General features: G+C 40.9%; 1 protein-coding gene across 1 annotated transcript; it reads left to right on the forward strand.

The window, feature by feature from the left end:
• The first annotated feature begins 16150 nt into the window (after positions 1 to 16150).
• Positions 16151 to 16765, forward strand: LOC130744451 (uncharacterized). The gene is made up of 2 exons (XM_057596635.1): positions 16151 to 16238; positions 16320 to 16765. The coding sequence occupies exons 1-2, from the start codon at positions 16151 to 16153 to the stop codon at positions 16763 to 16765; spliced, it is 534 nt and encodes a 177-aa protein (XP_057452618.1).
• The last annotated feature ends 3362 nt before the right edge of the window (positions 16766 to 20127 follow it).

Consider the following 20127-nt stretch of genomic DNA (forward strand, 5'->3'; position numbering starts at 1 on the left):
AAAAACACTAGAAATGGGGGGTTTGAATAGGGTTTTTAAAACTGAACCGCTTTCCCTTAAAGATATTGAGAATCTTTTCGGTGATAGAATCTAAAGTGCTAAGAGTGAGGGATAAAGAAAAGCACACAATGATTTTATCCTGGTTCACTTGATGAATCACTCAAGCTAGTCCAGTCCACCCGTTAAGGTGATTTCTTCCTTCTTATAATGAAGGCAATTCACTATTCAAAGATTGCTACAACTGCACTAGCACACTTTGCTCAATGACTAACAATGCTAAGAACTAGCAACACTAAGACAACCTTTCCTTAGTCTTCTCAAGAATACTGACCTCACCGGTCTCTCAAGGAACTACAAACAAAGTTTGTGAATAAGTTTGGTTTACAAAGAGATGCTTCTAAACAAGCAGAAGTAAACCCAATAAGAACAATGAAGAAATATTGCTAAGGTGTTCGCTTGAAGGTTTTCACTTGTATGCACAATAGTTTCTTAGCTGATTTCTTCTATCTTCAGCCTTTAAATACTCCAAGGTTTATAGTGTGTATCCGTTGGAGGGCAGTTCTGAAATTTCCAGAGCCTGCTATGGCTGAACGTCGTAGGTAAGGCGGTCAGAAAGGTACATCTGCTTTTGTACGAATGACAATGACTTGCCTTAGCCTAGTTGATTCTTGATCTTGGCGACGCTTCATATTGGAACTTGTGAAGCTTATGCGATCAGAGTCAGAGTGAAGCTTGGATCCACTGATCTTCAGAACTTCTGCTTCTGGACCGTTCAACAGAACTTCTGGTCTTCAGAATGTGAAGTGCTTCAGATCTTGAGAGCCAACTTGTTCTTGGACTTCAGAGCTTCCACACCTTCAGCTTCTGGACCGTTCATCAGAACATCTGGTCTTTAGAGTTTCAGCGCTTGAGTCTTCAGAGTCCACATCAGAGCTTAAATCTTCAGACCATCTGAAGTGTTTGCTACCGTTCAGAAGAACGTAGTGAATGCAGAAGCATAACGTTGGCTACTCTTGAGTCTTTAACTTCTTATAAAAGTTGAGCCTTAAAATCAGAGTCAGAGCCTGTTTGCCACAACTTAAAAGACAAACATTAGAGTGTCATAATTGTTCATACATAATAAATAAACTTGTTATCATCAAAACATAGAGTTGTACCACCTGACCAAATCTTGGTCTTACAATCTCCCCCTTTTTGATGATGACAAAACCAAGTATTTTGATGAACAATTCTTATACAATAAACTGAATACACTCAGAGTTTAAGGTATAAGAGTTAAACTTATCTTGATATGTATAGTTTATATAGCTCCTTCTGAATCCAAGTAATGAGCTTAATTCTGAGCTAAGCTCCCCCTGGATCTATGACTTAATGAAAACGTTAGAATAGTCTAGATTCTGAGCTAAAATGAATGAATGATCAGAGTGATGTATCAATCAGAGTCAATCATTTAAAGGATAATATGACATATAGTATATCAGAGCATTAAGGGAATCAGAGCATATGATCACTTCAGAAGAAGTGAAATGTATTCCTTACTAGTGCCTCATGAAAGATCTATAGTCATAACGATATGTAACTTCAAATTCTCCAAAAGAAAAATAACACATCAAAAACTGGGTTGTACTCCCCCTTTTTGTCATAAGCAAAAAGCACAGAGGTGTGAAAAACTTAGCATTGAAGTGCAAGGCACTCCCCCTGAAAAAGACTAAGTTCACAAAACAAATAAGGAGAATAAGTTAAATAATAGACACACATATAATCAGAGAAAAATAGATAAAGGAAAATAAATGAAGCGAAGAACACCGACCAAAGGAGGGGAATAAAGACAACGTTTACTACCGGCCAAGTGAATTTAAGACATTCAAAGATGATCTTGGTAACGATGTCTTGGAAAGGTGTTTCAGCGATAAATGCTAGCAACCGTTCCTGGAGTATAAATAGAAGGTTTTCCATGGTTAAGCTTGCATACTCAGAGAACTTAAGAGAACAACATGGCAAGGTTTGAGGGAGCTCTTAAGGAATTGAGGGAACGAGCCTTCGAGCAGAATCTATTTGCTGCACTATACTTCAAGATCACAATTGTGAGTAGCATCCGCCAGTTGATCTGTCAGCTGCTTGGGATGGGTCTGGATCCAGTTCTGGACGCAACTCTTCGAGTATTCCTGGAGTTCGTGGAGGAGCTGGGCGAGCTCTTCCGTGCTGAAGCGGAAATCACCATGATGATTGGTGGTTGGGAGACAGAGCTAGAGCTTCGAGCAGAGGACACAAAGGAGCGACAGGAAGAATGTAAGGATGAAATGGTGCGTCTGATAGTTTAGAGGCAGTGTAAGACCCGGATAATTTATGCGATTAATTAACTAGTTATTTATTATTTAAATAGCGATAAGCGCTATTAAGTTTAAGTTGATTTATTTATTGTGCCTTCTGTGCTTATGTAAAAATTATTGCATAATTAAGTATTATTATTTTCTTACTTGAATTGAAATAAAAGAAAATTTAAAATTTAGTTAAAAGAAAAAAAAAGTGGAAGAAAGAAAGTCACGAAAGTGACTTAAATGGAAAAAAAAAGATAAAGAAGAAAGTAACGAATTGAAGAAAATGTTTATGTGATTTGTATATGCTTGTTAATACCTTGTTTCTTGATCACTTAAACTCGCTCAAAGTGATTTTAAATTATATTATAGAGTTCATCATAAGTTTTAGGATAATAATTCATCTTCCTAATATTTTTCTCTTAACTCTATGAGTTAAATCTTACACTACGAAAATCATGTCATAGGACAAATATACTATATTCAGCTTCTGCATTTGTTTTTCTGTCGTGGCACATAACCACATTCCTTAAGTATCTTCAAGCATGACTCATCAATTTCCATGCTGAATCATTTTCCATTTTCTTGACAACACACACCCTACCATGAATCATCACTTGACACCTCATGCTTTTTTTGCATGCTTTACACCTCCTCCTTAATTGTATGATCTACAACACCGGCTTGTTTTCAGAATGTATGACTATAAATAGGCATCAACGAGTGGCTTTTGTGCAACACACACACAAAGTATCGAAACACATGTATTATTAGTTGTGAGTGAATTAATTTTTAGTGAAAAATTTTGAGTGTGAGAGAATTTTTAAGTTTTGAGAGCGGAAGCTAGGATCTTGAAGCTTAGCATTTTCTACAGCGAGTAATTTTCTAAGATCGGAAGAGTCACAAGGTTCGCAATTTCTATGTACTACTCACAAAGGTAAGGGTAACTCAGTATAGAAGTGTCTTTGAGTCTTGTCTGCTTTAATTTCACTGCATGTGTTTGAGATGAAGGTGTTTAGTTTGATTGCGAAGTTGACATGTTTTATTGTGATATATTACGCTTTCGTTTCTAAGGCTTCTGCTAAATGTTTTCTGAGGCTTCGGCCATTGTTAAACTTAAGGCTTACGCCTTTGTTTTTCTTGGGCTTAGGCCATTTTTCATTGCTTAATGATCTACTTTATGAGCTAGTATGCATAATTGAATTGACTTATGCTTGTTGGAAATATGAATAACATATGGTTACTCTGACTTGATTATTGGATTTGGAATTGTTGATTAAGTGACCACTGAGCTTGATGAGATGTTGTTGACTAACTTTGGCATATAGGGCTTGAACTTGAAGTGGCAATGTGGTGGTGATTGTCCCACGTGATTGTCCCGTCTTTCGAGGCGTTATAAAGTGGCGATGTGGTGGATATTGTCCTACGGGATCGTCCCATCTTTCGAGGTGTCCTAAAGTGGCAATGTGGTGGTGATTGTCCCACGTGATTGTCCCGTCCTTTGAGGCACTAAGTGGCGGTGTGGTGGTGATTGTCCCACGTGATCGTCCCGTCTTGTGAGACGTTATTGATCGATCCATCTTAGTAGCAGCATATAGTCGCATTATAGGGCACTAACATTTGATTATGTTTATATCTGATTTGATTTCATGTTGTGGATATACGTTGTCATCTACCTTGAATTAAGTTGCTATCTCATATGTCATGTTATGCACTAAAATTTGAATAACATGCTTTTCTCTTTTTATGTGAAGTATTTGCATGGAGTTAACCCTTTCTGTTTGCTACTTGTTGTTTGGGCGCTTAACGCTATTAGGCGATGGAGGTCCTTCTGCCGAAATTTAGCTATGTTCGAGTTGGAGACAAGGATTGTAGGCGTCAGAGTAGTGATGGGAGAAGCAATTTAACTTTCTTTTTGTAGACTATGTATAAGTCTTCTTCGCCATCCGAAAACTCTGTTATTAAAACCTTGTTTTCGCCACTGTCTAAATATGCGTACTTATTTTGAACCCTTCTTATGATATCGTAAATAACTATTACTGTATGTCGGGAACGTGTTGTTTAATTAAGGTTATGTTATGTTTCCAAACCTATAGTTGAAGTGTTTTATCAAACAAGTGGCAGGTGTATTCGTTTTAGCGATATTGTGTTTAGTTCCTTTCGAAAAAAAATTACTCTTGTATTTTAGGATTGCAAATTATTCCTTAGACTTTAGTAGGTTTCCAATGTGATTCCTCAGTTGAGAAATTGGGGCGTTACATTTGTGGTATCAGAGCTTTGGTTGAGAAAACCAGAGCTTTTGGGTAAACTTGTTTGCTTAAGATGTTTGAACTCTGAGACCGATTGATGGGGTGTCAATCGGAGGAAGGGTGAGCTTGATTGCTCTAATATTGATTGTGTTTGAAGGTTGTTCGTGAGTGAATAACCTTAGGTTAGTTAGTATTGGTTATATAGTTTATGTATGTATAAAGGTATTGTAATGATACGGGCGTATCCGCTTTATGATGTATTGGGCTTCTCATTATTTGTACAGTTATTGGGTCGGGCGACCCATGATCCTAAGCGGGTCAAAACCATGTTATAAATATGAGACACCACCCAAGCGGTGGGGGATCCAACTCTTGACACAATTTCTGACTTTCTCTCTTTCTCTCTTCGCTCTTTGATTTGCTTAGCCTTGCTTCTCTAGTTCTATACCGGAACATTGGCGCCCACCGTGGGGCCAGGTAAAACTTCCCCACTCTCACAAATCACATCCGTCACCAGATCACCATAAGCTTTTCTCCAACCACCACTTTCATCCTTTTCCACCGCCAATCCTCATCCGGTGGCATCTTAAGTTTCAAGTTCTTCCCCTTAACAAAAGTATAGTGAACTTGATGTCTTTCTTTCCACTGATTAAAAACATTGCTTCTAAGGACTTCAAATATGTGATCTTGCATTTCATCATTTGTCACAAGCAAGCATCTAAGTTTCACGACAGCGTACAACGAATACCAATCCTCTTCTCTGAATTTGCAATCGCTGACCACCATTTTCCTCTTCACCATCCTCTGAGCCACCATCATCGATCTGCCACCAAACCACCCATAATTCACAAAACCAGAGAAATGAAACATATTGAGGAAACGTGAAGGAGAGCAGAGAAGAGAAAACAGCGACAGAGGATAAAATGTCCGCATCGACGACGGAGAGGACGTGAACGGAGGCGGCGGAACTCCTTGGTGCCTGGGGCGATGCGTTTTGTGGCCGGACCTTATTCAAAACCGTCAACAGATCCCAATTCATTCGATTTTGGAACTGCACAACCGCCACTTATAGAGATGAAGCCACGGGTTGAAACCGCTCACTCAACACAACCGCCACGACCAGAATTTAAACGGCCATTTTGTCTCAACTGCTACTTCAGAGTTGCAACCGCTCATGTTGTCTCAACCGCCAATCCAAATTGATTCGGGGCCATAGAAAGAGATCCTCGTTCCTTTGAATTTTTATTCTACCTTCTGTTCGGTTTTGATTCTATTAGTTTTGTAGTTTGATTACCAATAGTTCGAAATTAATTTTGTTATTCTCTTCTCTGTTTGATTCAAGATGGATAAATTGGATCAGATCAAGAAGTAGTGGAGAATCGGAGTTGCACGCCAACTGTTCGATGAAATCGGTGAACGATTTCTGCACTTCAACTTTGCATATGAGAGCACAAAGATCAACTCAAATGTCCTGCTACGCCTGCAATTTCTACTGGTTTATCCTTTCCAAGTCTTTTATGTTTAGCTCTCATTTTCCTTCATGATTCTGTTTTGGTTTTCTCACCTGCCATTTGTTCGGTAAAATGGTTGAGTGGATTTCATTGAACTTAAATACTTGCTTTACTTGCTATTATTGCTTCTTGGTACAATATGAACTCCTTCTGTGAATACAATACCTGCACACCACTTGTTCGATGAAAAGACAGAATGAACTTTACTCATATTTTCCTTCCGGTCTTTATGGGAGTTGGGTTTGGGGCCTCCCCTATGGGGCTGCGCGCCCCACCCTTTTTTTTTAAACCCAAAAGTGCCCTACGGAAAGGTACTTTCCGTATTCAATTTAACTGAATACGGAAAGGTACTTTCCGTATTATATTTTGATGAATACGGAAAGGTATTTTCCGTATTTAACTCTGACAGGATTCCCCCTTTTTCCACCATTACTCCTCCCTCACCAACTTTCACCAACCCCTCACCAGCCCCCCTGAACCTCCTCAATGCCTCCAGACCACCCTCTCTCTCACCCTCTCCTACCTCACTTTCATTCCCAAGCTCTCCACCACCATCCACTCCTTCATTTCCCAAGCTCTCCACCACTACAACAAGTGTTGTAGTAGAGGTAAGTCTATGTGTTTATTTGTTGTTATTTTGTAGGATTAAGTAGTGGAAGTAGTTAGATTAAGTAGTTTAAGTAGTTAGATTAAGTAGTTTAAGTAGTTAGAAGGATGGGTTTTTGAATTCTGAGTCGTGATATAATACGGATTGTTATCTTCCGTATTGAATATGGAAAGGTACTTTCCGTATTCAGTATGGAAAGTAACAATCCGTATTCGGTATGGAAAGTATATTTCCGTATTGAGTATGGAATGTAACTTTCCGTATTCTCTTCCAGGGATGACAGATTCATTTTTCTTTGGTGAGTCACAATTGATTGAAGCTGGATTTCACAATGGTCAACCTGAAGAGGCCACTACAGAGGTGCCACCACCAGCATTTGTGCCCCCGTGTATAAGTATAGATGTCTCGCATTTATTTGCAACTGATCAGGTATTCTTTGAACATATTTTTGCATTGTTTTGAGAGTGTAATATATCAATTCTTATTATGTCTTGATCACCCTTGTAATCAATTCTTATTATTATAACAGATTTTCCCTACCCGTGATGATCTTATCAATCTCCTCTACGGGTTGTTGGTCATACCTTCCACTAAGAGGAGAAGGTCCACCGGATGTACATCCTGTTATAGCTGTTGGTCATGTGATTAATCACTTTGTACAGGTATTTTTTGATTGAGTACACTAATATCCAATTGGTGAATTGATTTGTTGTATTTGCAAGTTATCTAATTTTATTGTTATTCTCTATAATGTAGCTCCATCTAACTCCTGGACATTCTATGCCGCCAATTGCTCTCCAGTGGGAACGGTATGTTGATCCTACATCAGTAAGCTGGTGCGCCCCATATGGTACACGTTTAGGAAGATTCACATCAGAATATGAAGTTTGGCTTGTTACTTTTGGTGTTCCTCTTATTCACCAAAGCTATGTAGACATCACCTCAGATTGACACCACACTTTTGTGTGATATTCATTTGTAAACGCTCTGTAATATTAATCTGATGGGCCTTGCCTTTATGATGTTCATTTGTTGCTTTTAATAATATTAATTTGATGGTCATTGTTATATTGATGGGCCTTATTATTTTGAATCAGCATCAGGGATAATTAACATAGACAACCACTCTGTCATCAGAGTCCTGTCATTTTCATCCACCCCATCATCAGAGTCCTGTCATTTACAACCACCCCATCATCAGAGTCCTGTCATTTCCAACCACCCCATCATCAGAGTCTTGTCATTTTCATCCACTAAATGACGAACTTGAAACCTGACATTACTATCTACCACCAACCAACCCCAACCACACTTGTATTATCCACCAAACACCATAAATCTTTTGACCATTCTGCTATAAATCTCTCTGGGTTCTTTATTCTTCTTCATCCTTTTCTTCATGTCTTGCTTTCGAAGATAAAAAAAACAATGGAACAAGACTGGGATGCATTAGTCCGCCGTTGCAAACGTCAAGGCAGCACTTCTAGCAGCTCTCGTCCTCTCATTCCTGGGCCAGCTGGCGCCGTCCAGGCTGCCATGTATGGGCGTAGATCCAACCCTAACACACTACTCATTCCGACCCAAGAATTTGTGAGGCGTGCGCTCGAAGACAGATCAACCGAAACCGATCCTGATTTCAATTCAAATGCTTGGCTTACAGCCCTGCAATTGGTGGAATCTGCCACTCCGCTGGGCACAATCACAACGAATGTTGAGAGAGTAGAGAGTGTTGTTGCTGTTATTAAATCATGCACTCCCAATGGTTTCGGAGATGCCAAAGTTACCCTCAAGGTATTTGCTCGCCTTTGATTATTCACCCCAGTGTTGTTGCTGTTATCCTGCCTTTGATTATTTACGGTGTAGTTATACGGGTTTTTTTCAATACAAGAGTCGGCATATAATGAGTGAAAATAGAAAGCATGATTAATATAAAGAGAGTCCTAATATAAAGAGTCACATGTCATAATATAAAAATACAAAAAAAATATACAAATATATAGTCAATCACTCGCCCCGACCCCTACCGGCCCCTCTACGACCTCTAGGTCCACGGCCTCTGCCTCCACGGCCTCTGCCTCCACGCGCACCCTCTGCAGGAGCACCCTCTCCACGGGCTCTGCCTCCACGGCCTCTGCCTCCACGCGCTCTGTCTCCACGACCTCTGCCTCCTGCAGCTCTAGCTCCTCGGACAGCAGCAAAGGCTACCCCCTGGGTACCAATGAAGGCATTGGATCTAATAAGATCCAGCGCCCTCTCAGTGAGGGATCGGGAATGCGTGCCCTCTGCAGGAGCATCTGGCACCTCGAGTGACTGCTCCAACAAGTCCACGGCCCGACGCATAACAGTCTGCAAAAATAATGTAGATACATTAGATACAAATAAAATATCATGAACAAAAAATCACAATTGAATGGAAAATAAAATTCAAACTTACCACTGCACTGAACTCCTCCCTCCTATCATCAGGGATGATGAACCGATGGGACACAGCGCTGTACCACCTCATGTAATCCTCCACAGCCTCTCCCGGATATGTAGCGGGGATCCCCTGAGGGCGGAGGTGCGGCGCAAACTCAGCAAAGGCAGCATCTGCGGTCTCAGCAAGGGACCCAGACGTCTGGATCTCAGAGGGGTGTCGAGGGACATCCTGTATGAAGCCAAACTGGCGCAGAACCCTCTCTGGTAGATGCCGTCGAACAACACGGCCAAATGGCGACCGGATGTAGCCAGAATACATGGCCCTCGGATCCCGTGGTCGATGAGCCCGATGGTCCTCAAATGGGGTCCATATAACGTCATCCACCGTTAGCTCATCGAGCATGACTCGCCTCTCATCAAGGCCTGCATGCCCGACCCGGGACATAGCCCACCGCCGCGCCCTAGGCTGGTCCTGCGAGTACTCCGGATCCGCCCTACGGATAATGACGCGGTCAGAAAGGTACTCGTAGACCCATCCTAGCAGGAGCGAGGTAAAACCTCCCATCTGGGCCGTCCCCCTCCTGGACGCTCGACTAAGCTGGTCGTATAGCGTAGCGAGCGCAATCGCGCCCCACGCGTACTCGCACACTCGACCAAGATCCTCCAACATCCCTATCCAGTAGACGGTCGTATGGTAGCCTCCGCTCTTGCTAGCAAAGAGCGTGGCGCCTAGCTGGTTCACCAGCCAAATCCGTGCAGCGTCCTCATATCGGTGCTCTACAATGAAGTGAATTAAGTTAATAGTTTATAACAATACAATAATAATAGATACAAAGACAATACAATAATAATTAAGACATACCCGCCAACGCAGCCTCATACCGGGTCTGCAAGACCCCAAAGCGAATAGTCTGGGACCTATTCGTATCAAACTCAGCCTCATAAATACCAACAGATCCTCCCATCAACTGAGCACAGAGCGCTGCACACTCGTCCCTCTCCCCCCTCCCAGGCGTATAGAACCTCGACCCCATGGGGAGATGGAGAAGAGCCGACACGTCGTCCAAGGTGATAGTCATCTCCCCGAACGGCATGTGGAAGCTACTAGTCTCCTCATGCCATCGCTCCACAAGGGCCAAAATAAGGCCTGCATCTGTCACCGGGTAGCTGCAATATGGTAGCTGATGAAGACCTGTCTGCTCAATCAACTCTCGAACCCGCCTGTGACTGTCTGAATCACCATCACAAGCAAGGTTCCAAACCTTCCCCCCAGCTGTGGCCACCTTCAACTGTCGACGGTCCACATACCGCTCGTCTGTGCGTAGGAGTGCATGCCACGCCCAGGGAGCCTTGTGATCAGCATAATGGGTGAGGAGCGATAGCTCAACAGGCCCCCCCGGAAACGGCGGCAACCTCTGGATCAGGTCCTCCTCGCCACCCTGTGCCCCCTGCTCCCCCTGCTCTGGCGGCAGGACATCAGCATCAACAGTAGGCGGAGGAATACTATCCTCGTCAGATCCTCCCATGCCGGATGAGGCCTCGCCTGATGACTCCTCGCCGGAAGACTCCTCGCCTGAGGACTCCTCGCCTGAGGACTCCTCGCCTGATGACTCAACCATGGGAGAGGGCGGAGAAACAACTGTAGGTATCTCAACCGTGGGAGACGGCGGATAATCAACCAGAGGAACCTCAATCATGGGAGACGGCGGAGAAACAACTGGAGCTGAAGCCTCCACCGCCTGAGAGGTTGCAGCGTGATCGCCGCGCCGGCTAGAAGCATGTAACCGCCGGTGTCTATCCTCAGTAGCCCCGACATCCTCACTAGAAGCATGAGACCTCTTTCTGTTCTTCATTCTCACTATATATTCAGAGCAAACATTCACTATATATACCATTTCAGCCATAGACAGAAACATGATGCAAGCAAATGGAAAATTCCTAGAATTTTATAAGTACATAGATGATAATCGGATCTTCTGTGGATTATGCATGCTTGGATCAACTTTTATTTTCCTAATAATCAATTATGGCATCTAGAAACTACTCACAAATGCTTTGGAAACCTTCTATAATTGATTCTGAACCCAGAATCAATTATAAGTGTTGGGTTTGGTTCTGAGATGAATACGGAAAACGTTTTTCCGTATTCAATACGGAAAACCATGTTCCATACTGAATACGGAAAACCATTTTCCATATTCAATACGGAAACCTGTGATCCGTATTTACCCAGAAACGCCATTAACGACAATGAGCTATCGGCCCTAAACCCAAACCACATTCAAGACATTTCAGCCAACAATACCTCTACACAAGCAACAATCGACTACCCTAGGGTTCAATGATTAACATAATTTCAAGTTAAATGGGGAAAATCCAAAAATCCTTACCTCTAGGTTTCAATTCTGAGAATGGGGTTGTGAAGAGCTTTGATGGAGATGATGGAACCTTTCAAGTACACGGTTCAAGCAAGGGGAGCGACAGAGATCGAAGGTTGAAGAGGGGAGAAGAGCTTGGCAAAATACGGAAATGGGTTTGAAATGGGTTTGAATAAACCCTTGCCGGTTTACATACTAATATAATACGGATATTAAACTTCCGTATTCAATACGGAAATGTGTCTTCCGTATTCTATTAAAGGGGGGCGTTCCAGTAATTTCCCCACTTTAAGTGGGGCGGGGAGCCCCATAGGGGGGGCCCCAAACCCAACTCCCGTCTTTATGCGCGTGACATGATTGATGAAATGGCTAGATAAGATGTGATATTTGATCAAGAAAGGTTTGGTTAAGTTGCTTCTTGATTCTGTTAAGAAGCATTATTTCCTTGTTAACATGATTGAATGTTGTTTCTAAAGGAGTTCAGTTACAAACAATTTCTGCTGTAAATCGACATGATTTTCTTTGTATTTAGTTATTTACATATGAAAGGTTGTGGTTATCAGCATTGATTTGATTAGGGTTCAGTTTTCTAGATCAATTTTGCCCCATCCTTAGATGCTCACTGGTTATGGAAATGAATTTGAAGGTCACATTTACATCACACCTTTCTGTCATGGATAACATGTTTGACCCACTAAAATAATCATTTTCTGATATTCTATATTGTGGTTGTGATACCTTGTTTCTAGTTTTCGATGTATTCTAGTTAAAGTTCAAACTGCTCCTTGCTTAACGAACTTTCTTTCTCCAAAATAGTTTACTATGCATAAAGTTTTGGAGGGTAGAGTTGAATTGTACTGATAGTCAATCAGAAGTGTGAGAAATGTATAGACATCAACATAACCTCTGTTTGAGGGGCTGCCCTGATGCTTTTATCAGTTGCTTATTGCAGGCACAAAAACTGGGTTTTGCAGTTTTGCTTATTCAATTGATGATTTTCTTGTTCTTATTATTGGGCTGAGCTTAGTATTACTTGTACCTTATATCTTTAATCTTTTTCCTACTTTAAGTTACTTTCAAGTTCTGTGGTAGCTTCTACGACCTTAGGATGTTTCAGAAATGAAATTTAATGCTCATAACATGGTGTCCTTATTTTTTATTACATAATGAATATATGTTCTATTTGTGCTCCATATTCTGAACTCTCAGCCATTTACACATATATATATATATATATATATATATATATATTTGCATGTTTTGACATCTTTTTCATATTAGTAAAAGGTAGCATACCATCTTTTAAAAACTATCGCTCCTTTGCATGTTTCTGCACAACCTCAGTGTTATTTGCCTACTTTTCACCAGTTTTCGCAGCAGATATTGTTTTGGGTTTCCTTGTCTTTGTCTGATGACGTTTTCCAATGTTTCAGTAATAAATGACAAATAAGTTTTTGTGGTTCCCTCTGGCTTAATTTCATGAACTGTGGTAGAATACTTTCTAAAGGATGCTTTCCTGGCTTGAATTCTAAGTTATATATCAGTTTTCCTGTTGCACAAGGAAAAATTAGAGAACTTTTGAACCTGTTATTTGAAGCTCCATGTGCTATGCTACCTGTTTTGCCCTTATTCTGATTCTGTTGTTTGTGTTTCAAAGCATGATTTGCTTGTTTCTGCTATTTATGCCTTGAAGTATGATTTGCCATGAGTTTGGCCAAATGAAAGAAAGTGGCAGAGTAGGCTGTAAAAATTGTCTTCGATACAGGAAAAGTGAATGTCTTAAGGACACTGGTTACATTTTGAACTTCATGCTTTGATAATTAGTCATTAGTTAATTCTTTTACTTAATTGTGCTAAGTACTTCTCTATTAGTGTTCATAATGTCAAGGGTGAGCTACATTTGATTATGAACCTTACAATAGCACCTGCGGAAAGTGAAGTTAGACGCAAATTGCACCGCCCTTCCAAAGTCTCAAAGGCGCAAAGATATGACATCTGTGTCGGTGAATTTCAAAAGTGTCCTTCACGAAGAGGTGAAATGCCTGAAATCTGGAATTGAGATAGTGCATTAAATTTCAGTATTGCACCAAAGGAGTTTTGATAATGTGCCATGACTGGTATGTGCCGATTTATCGCCGCCTTCTAAAGAATTTCATGGTTGCGCGATTTGGTCGCCGTAAACAATAATTTGATTCACCTATCAGCCCCTTCATGGCAGAGTTGATTTGCTTCATGCTGTCCGTAAATCAGGTTTTTTGACTCCATTTCTTTTAGTGTTAATTCTTTATTGATTGAAGGATTTTTATTCTAATACTGTTTTCGAAAGGTCTATGCTTAAAACATGTTAAGCTGCAGTTTTAAATACAGAAGCTGATAATTTTGTTCTTCAAACTGTATCATGAAGAATGAGAACAACTAGTTTTGATATTGTCAATGTGTTATATTATATTTTATCTTATGCTAACAAGGTGGTGAGTTGACAGGTGATGAGTTGACTAAAAACAATCAAAGGATACAACATTATGCACTCTTTTCTCTACCCGGGCGGGAGAGTTTTTAATGAGGCATAATTTTTAAAACATTGCTTGAACAAGCATGTTCGTCATTTTTCCAACTTAGGTCTATCAATTGGGCGATGTCAGACGATTGAGATAAGAGTAAGACTCTTAAAACTAGAGCATCTGACCACGAATTCATAAGCACAACCTTGATTGGTTTAAGCTTACCCAATTCAAGCACAAAGCCTCCACGCGAGCACCTAACTGTATCGGATAGTGAAACTCTGATCAAGTTATGACTAAGATCAAAATGTGAATATTGGCTAAGTCAAAAATGCAAAGGCCTTATGATTCAAAGAATAGTTGATAGAAAAATGATAAGATTGTTGGGCGATATTCAATATCGTTTTTTATGATAAAGTTCACCTCACAAAGGACCCATCAATGCCCAAGGGCTGAAGGATTATGGTGTCAATGTGTAAGAACTTGCAAACATGAGGGAGATACGAAACAACCCAGCCAGGGAGTTCGAGGTTTCAACATGGTTACTCACTACCATGGATAAACAAGTTTTATCATTTTTGCCCCTCTAATTCATGTTAATCATTCCTTAGATGATGACTCAAAGATTAGTATACATGAATTAAAAATTACACGAGGGTGATATACATACTTTTGGGGGTCCCATGTTGTTGGTTTTCTCTTGCATATGATGTACATGCTTAGTGCTTTAGATTGGTTAAACAATAGTCATAATTTGAATTATAAAATTTTAAGTAATAACATGTTAATGACTCCATGTAAATTAGCTTACGGATAGTACTTCTAGAATAGGGGGAAATTATGGTTTAGACTATTGGAACTCAGAGCAACCAGTGGTTGGTAGGTTCATTGTTGTGGGCTACTTCCATTTGTGAAAATTGGATAGTGGTGAGTGGTAGTTTTTGATAAAAACTTCACGTGTTATTAGAAGAGAATGTCAGCATGGTAATTCAAGAGTTAGTTTTATGAAAATAACAAATAAGAATAAGTTATGTTTATTTTGTTATCCGTGACAAGGTATAGCATGATTTAATTGATAACATCATTCAATGAATCTTGATTTGCAAGTTTTCTGTGAGATTTCTTTATCTCTCATGTCGGGATGACATATATACAATGCTAATGCACACTAATAACTCATCCTGGATGTTAGGCCAAGATGTTAAATCTAATCGGTTTGTGTTCGGAGTTTTGAACGGGACTTTTTCTCTTGTTTTGTGATTTTATAAAGCTTCAAGTATTTCCCTTTTGTGATTTCTTCACCCATAATCATTCTGGGGGTTTACCTTTTGATTAGTTATGTGGCAAAATTATGTGTATTGTGCATTATTACTTGTGGTATTATGAGAGCAGGTTGTGATCATGGTTTAGGGGAAGAGAAAATTAATCATGATAATGACAAAGTGAGGCTGTGATTGATGTGAAGAGACGATTTGGGTCAACTTGCACACGCTACACAAAGATCAAGAAGTAACAACAAAAGTTGAAATGACAAAGGAATGACTACTTAGCTTTTATGCCTTTTAAATTTTGATTTTGGAGCCTGTATGCCCATTATTTCCTTTGCACATTTTGGGCGTGTCAATTACTTGTTAGTCTTTGTCTAGTGTTGGGTGAGTTGATTACTTGTGGGCTCAAAAATAAGACACACTTCGTCTTAAAGCTTTTAAGACTTGGTGTCTTGTGAGCTTGTGTACTGATACGGGCGTATCCGCTTTATGATGTATTGGGCTTCTCATTATTTGTACAGTTATTGGGTCGGGCGACCCATGATCCTAAGCGGGTCAAAACCATGTTATAAATATGAGACACCACCCAAGCGGTGGGGGATCCAACTCTTGACACAATATCTGACTTTCTCTCTTTCTCTCTTCGCTCTTTGATTTGCTTAGCCTTTCTTCTCTAGTTCTATATCGGAACAGGTATATATAGGTAGCTTCTGGGTCCTTTTATTCCCCAGGCAGGAATGCAATTGCACCAGGAACTCTATCAACGAATTTGGAGAATGTGACTTGCTACAAGTGCAACAAAAGGGGCATTTTTCTAATCGATGTCCTGAGAATCCTAGGACGTGTTGAAACTGCAACAAACCAGGTCACACTACTGTTGAGTGCTGGATTCCTAAGGTTGAGATGGCTGCGAATGTTGCTGGGGCAAGGAGGCCTACTGCTGGTGGAATGGTCTACGCGATCAGTGGAACTGAAGCTGATGAAGACGATGGTCTGATCCGCAGTACCTGAAAGATTGCGGGTAATTCTCTTATCGTGTTATTTGATTCTGGTGCTACACATTCTTTTATAGACTTAGCTTTTGCGAAGAGGTTAAAGATAGATGTGTCAAAGTTACCATTTGACCTGATAGTATCTGTCCCTGCTTCTAAGTGTCTAGTAGCTAAGACTGCATGTTTAGAGTGTCCTTGGACAAACCTAGATAAGAAGTTTGTAGCAAACTTGATCTGTTTACCTCTAAAGGGATTGGATGTAATCATAAGCATGGATTGGCTGTCCCACCACCATGTTCTTCTTGATTGCACCAATAAAGTAGTTATCTTCCCCGATGCTGGACTCGCCGAGTTCTTGAACTCGTACTTTTCAAACCTTTCTTTGAAAGAAGGAGCTTTGAGATCCCTTTTGACTACCACCGTGGTCGATACTAAGGCAAATGGAGTGCAAGAAACAGAGGTCGTGCGAGACTTCGAAGATGTATTTCCGGAGGATGTGCCTGGAATACCCCAGTCAGAGACGTAGAATTCAATATCGATGTGGTCCGAGGCACTGGGCCCAGATCAATTGCACCGTATCGAATGGCATCGGCTGAACTGACCGAGTTGAAGAGTCAACTCGAGGATTTAACCAAGAAAGGGGTTTATTCGACCTAGTGTTTCTCCATGGAGAGCGCCCGTACTGTTGGTGAAGAAGAAAGATGGACGATCGCGACTTTGCGTGGATTACCGACAGTTGAACAAGGTCACGATAAAGAATCGATATCCCTTACCAAGGATCGACGACTTATTGGATCAATTAAGAGGTGCTGTTGTTTTCTCGAAGATTGAATTGAGGTCGGGATATCATCAGATAAGAGTCAAAGATGAGGAGATTCAAAAGACCGCTTTTAGGACGCGCTATGGGCACTATGAGTACTTGGTGATGCCGTTTGGAGTTACGAATGCACCAGCTGTGTTTATGGACTATATGAATAGAATCTTCCGTCCATTCTTGGATCATTTCGTTGTGGTGTTCATCGACGACATCCTGATCTACTCTAGGGATCATAAGGAACACGAGGAGCATCTGCGACAGGTATTTCATGTTCTTCGGGAGAAGGTATTGTACGCTAACGTGACGAAGTGTGAATTTTGGCTTAAAGAAGTGAAGTTTCTTGGTCATGTCATCTCAAAGGAAGGTATTGTTGTAGATCCTAGTAAAGTGGAAGCTATAACTGCGTGGGAGCGCCCTAAAACTGTAACAGATATAAGGAGTTTCATCGGTTTGGCTGGCTATTACCGACGTTTTATTGAAGGCTTCACTAAAATTGCAGGACCATTGACGAAACTCACCCGGAAGAACCAGCCTTTTGCATGGACTGAGGATTGTGAACAGAGTTTCTAGGATATGAAGAAGCGGTTGACGACCGCGCCAGTTCTGACCTTACCACAAGAAAAGGAACCTTACGAGGTTTATTGTGATGCTTCGTACCAAGGGTTGGGCTGTGTATTGATGCAACACCGAAAAGTTGTGGCTTATGCTTCGAGGCAATTGAAGGTACATGAACGGAACTATCCGACGCATGACTTGGAACTAGCTGCTGTTGTGTTTGCACTTAAGATTTGGAGACACTACCTTTATGGGAGCGCCTTCACTGTTTTTAGTGATCACAAGTGTTTGAAGTACTTGTTCGACCAGAAGGATCTGAACATGAGACAAAGGCGTTGGATGGAGTTTATCAAGGACTATGATTTCACCTTACTGTACCACCCAGGAAAAGCAAATGTAGTGGCAGACGCTTTGAGTCGCCAAACAATTCATGTTTCCTCGCTGATGGTTAAGGAATTGGAACTGATCGAGACCTTCCGCGATCTCAGTTTGAGTATGAAAGTGGCGCCTGTGAAATTGAGTTTTGGGATGGTGACAATAACCAGTGATTTGTTGAACGAGATCAAGGAGAAACAACTATTGGATGAGGATTTGATCGAGAAACGAAGCATGATCAGTTTGGGAAAAGCGCCAGATTTCAAGGTAGGAACTGATGACATCCTGCGTTGCAAAGGACGTGTCTGCGTGCCATGTGACATGGAGCTGAGAAGGATGATTCTGGATGAAGGTCACAAAAGCAGATTGAGTATCCATCCCGGATCGACGAAGATGTACCAAGATCTAAAGTTGAATTTTTGGTGGTCAGGAATGAAGAAGAATGTGGCGGAGTTTGTGGCGGCATGTCTGACGTGTCAGAAGGCGAAAGTGGAACACCAAAAACCTGCGGGTATGCTACAGCCACTTGATGTGCCGGAGTGGAAGTGGGACAGTATCTCTATGGACTTTGTGGTAGCATTACCAACTACGAGGAAGAGATTTGATTCCACCTGGGTCATTGTAGATCGTTTGACGAAATCAGCACATTTCATACCGGTAAAGACAACATATAATGTGGAGAACCTTGCAAAGGTGTATGTTGCTGAGATTGTACGACTTCATGGGGTACCTTCGAGCATTGTTTCTGACAGAGATCTGAAATTTACTTCGCATTTCTGGAAGGCATTGCACGAGGCTCTGGGCACGAAGTTGAGGCTGAGCTCTGCTTATCACCCTCAAACAGATGGGCAGACAGAAAGAACGATACAGTCATTGGAAGACTTGTTGCGTGCTTGTGTTTTAGATAGTCAAGAGAGCTGGGATGAGCTGTTATCTTTGATCGAGTTTACTTACAACAACAGTTTTCATGCCAGTATTGGAATGACACCTTATGAGGCTTTGTACGGAAGAAGATGTAGAACTCCTTTATGTTGGTTTCAAGATGGAGAACACCTTCTTGTTGGCCCTGAATTGGTGCAACAAACAACTGAGAAGGTGAAACAAATACAAGCGAAGATGAAGGCGTCACAGAGTAGGCAAAAGAGTTATGCTGACGCACGGCGGAGAGAGTTAGAGTTTGAGGCGGGAGACCATGTGTTTCTTCGCGTGACACCAACTACCGAAGTGGGAAGAGCCATAAAGTCAAGGAAGCTGACACCGAAGTTCATTGGACCATACCAGATCATCGAGCGAGTCGGTAGCGTAGCTTATCGTATTGCGTTGCCACCTTTTCTATCTAAGATTCATGACGTGCTACACGTGTCACAATTGAGGAAGTACATCCCTGATCCCTCTCATATTATCAAGGAAGACGATATTCAGCTTAGGGAAAACCTGTCTTTTGAAGTGACGCCAATGAGGATCGAAGAGCGTAGGATGAAGCAGCTAAGGAACAAGCAGGTCCCTTTGGTGAAAGTAATTTGGAATAAAGTGACGGGCGATGCCACTTGGGAGCTAGAAGAGAAGATTAGGGAGCAATATCCAGAACTCTTCGTTGAGGCTTAAGTTTCGAGGGCGAAACTTTCTTTTTGGGGGGTAGTAATGTAAGACCCGGATAATTTATGCGATTAATTAACTAGTTATTTATTATTTAAATAGCGATAAGCGTTATTAAGTTTAAGTTGATGTATTTATTGTGCCTTCTGTGTTTATGTAAAAATTATTGCATAATTAAGTATTATTATTTTCTTACTTGAATTGAAATAAAAGAAAATTTAAAATTTAGTTAAATGAAAAAAAAAATGAAAGAAAGAAAGTCACGAAAGTGACTTAAATGGATAAAAAAAAAGATAAAGAAGAAAGTAACGAATTGAAGAAAATGTTTATGTGATTTGTATATGTGTATATATAACTTGTTAATACCTTGTTTCTTGATCACTTAAACTCGCTCAAAGTGATTTTAAATTATATTATAGAGTTCATCATAAGTTTTAGGATAATAATTCATCTTCCTAATATTTTTCTCTTAACTCTATGAGTTAAATCTTACACTACGAAAATCATGTCATAGGACAAATATACTATATTCAGCTTCTGCATTT

The sequence above is a fragment of the Lotus japonicus genome, chromosome 3 (assembly GCF_012489685.1).
Source record: "Lotus japonicus ecotype B-129 chromosome 3, LjGifu_v1.2".
Taxonomy (NCBI): domain Eukaryota; kingdom Viridiplantae; phylum Streptophyta; class Magnoliopsida; order Fabales; family Fabaceae; genus Lotus; species Lotus japonicus.

Excerpts from the sequence above, each read along its gene's own strand:
- LOC130744451 (XM_057596635.1), top strand. The coding sequence starts at position 16,151 with ATGGCTGCGAATGTTGCTGGGGCAAGGAGGCCTACTGCTGGTGGAATG. Across the intron at positions 16,239-16,319 it reads TGAAGCTGATGAAGACGATG|ACTTAGCTTTTGCGAAGAGG; the intron begins GTCTGATCCGCA and ends ATTCTTTTATAG.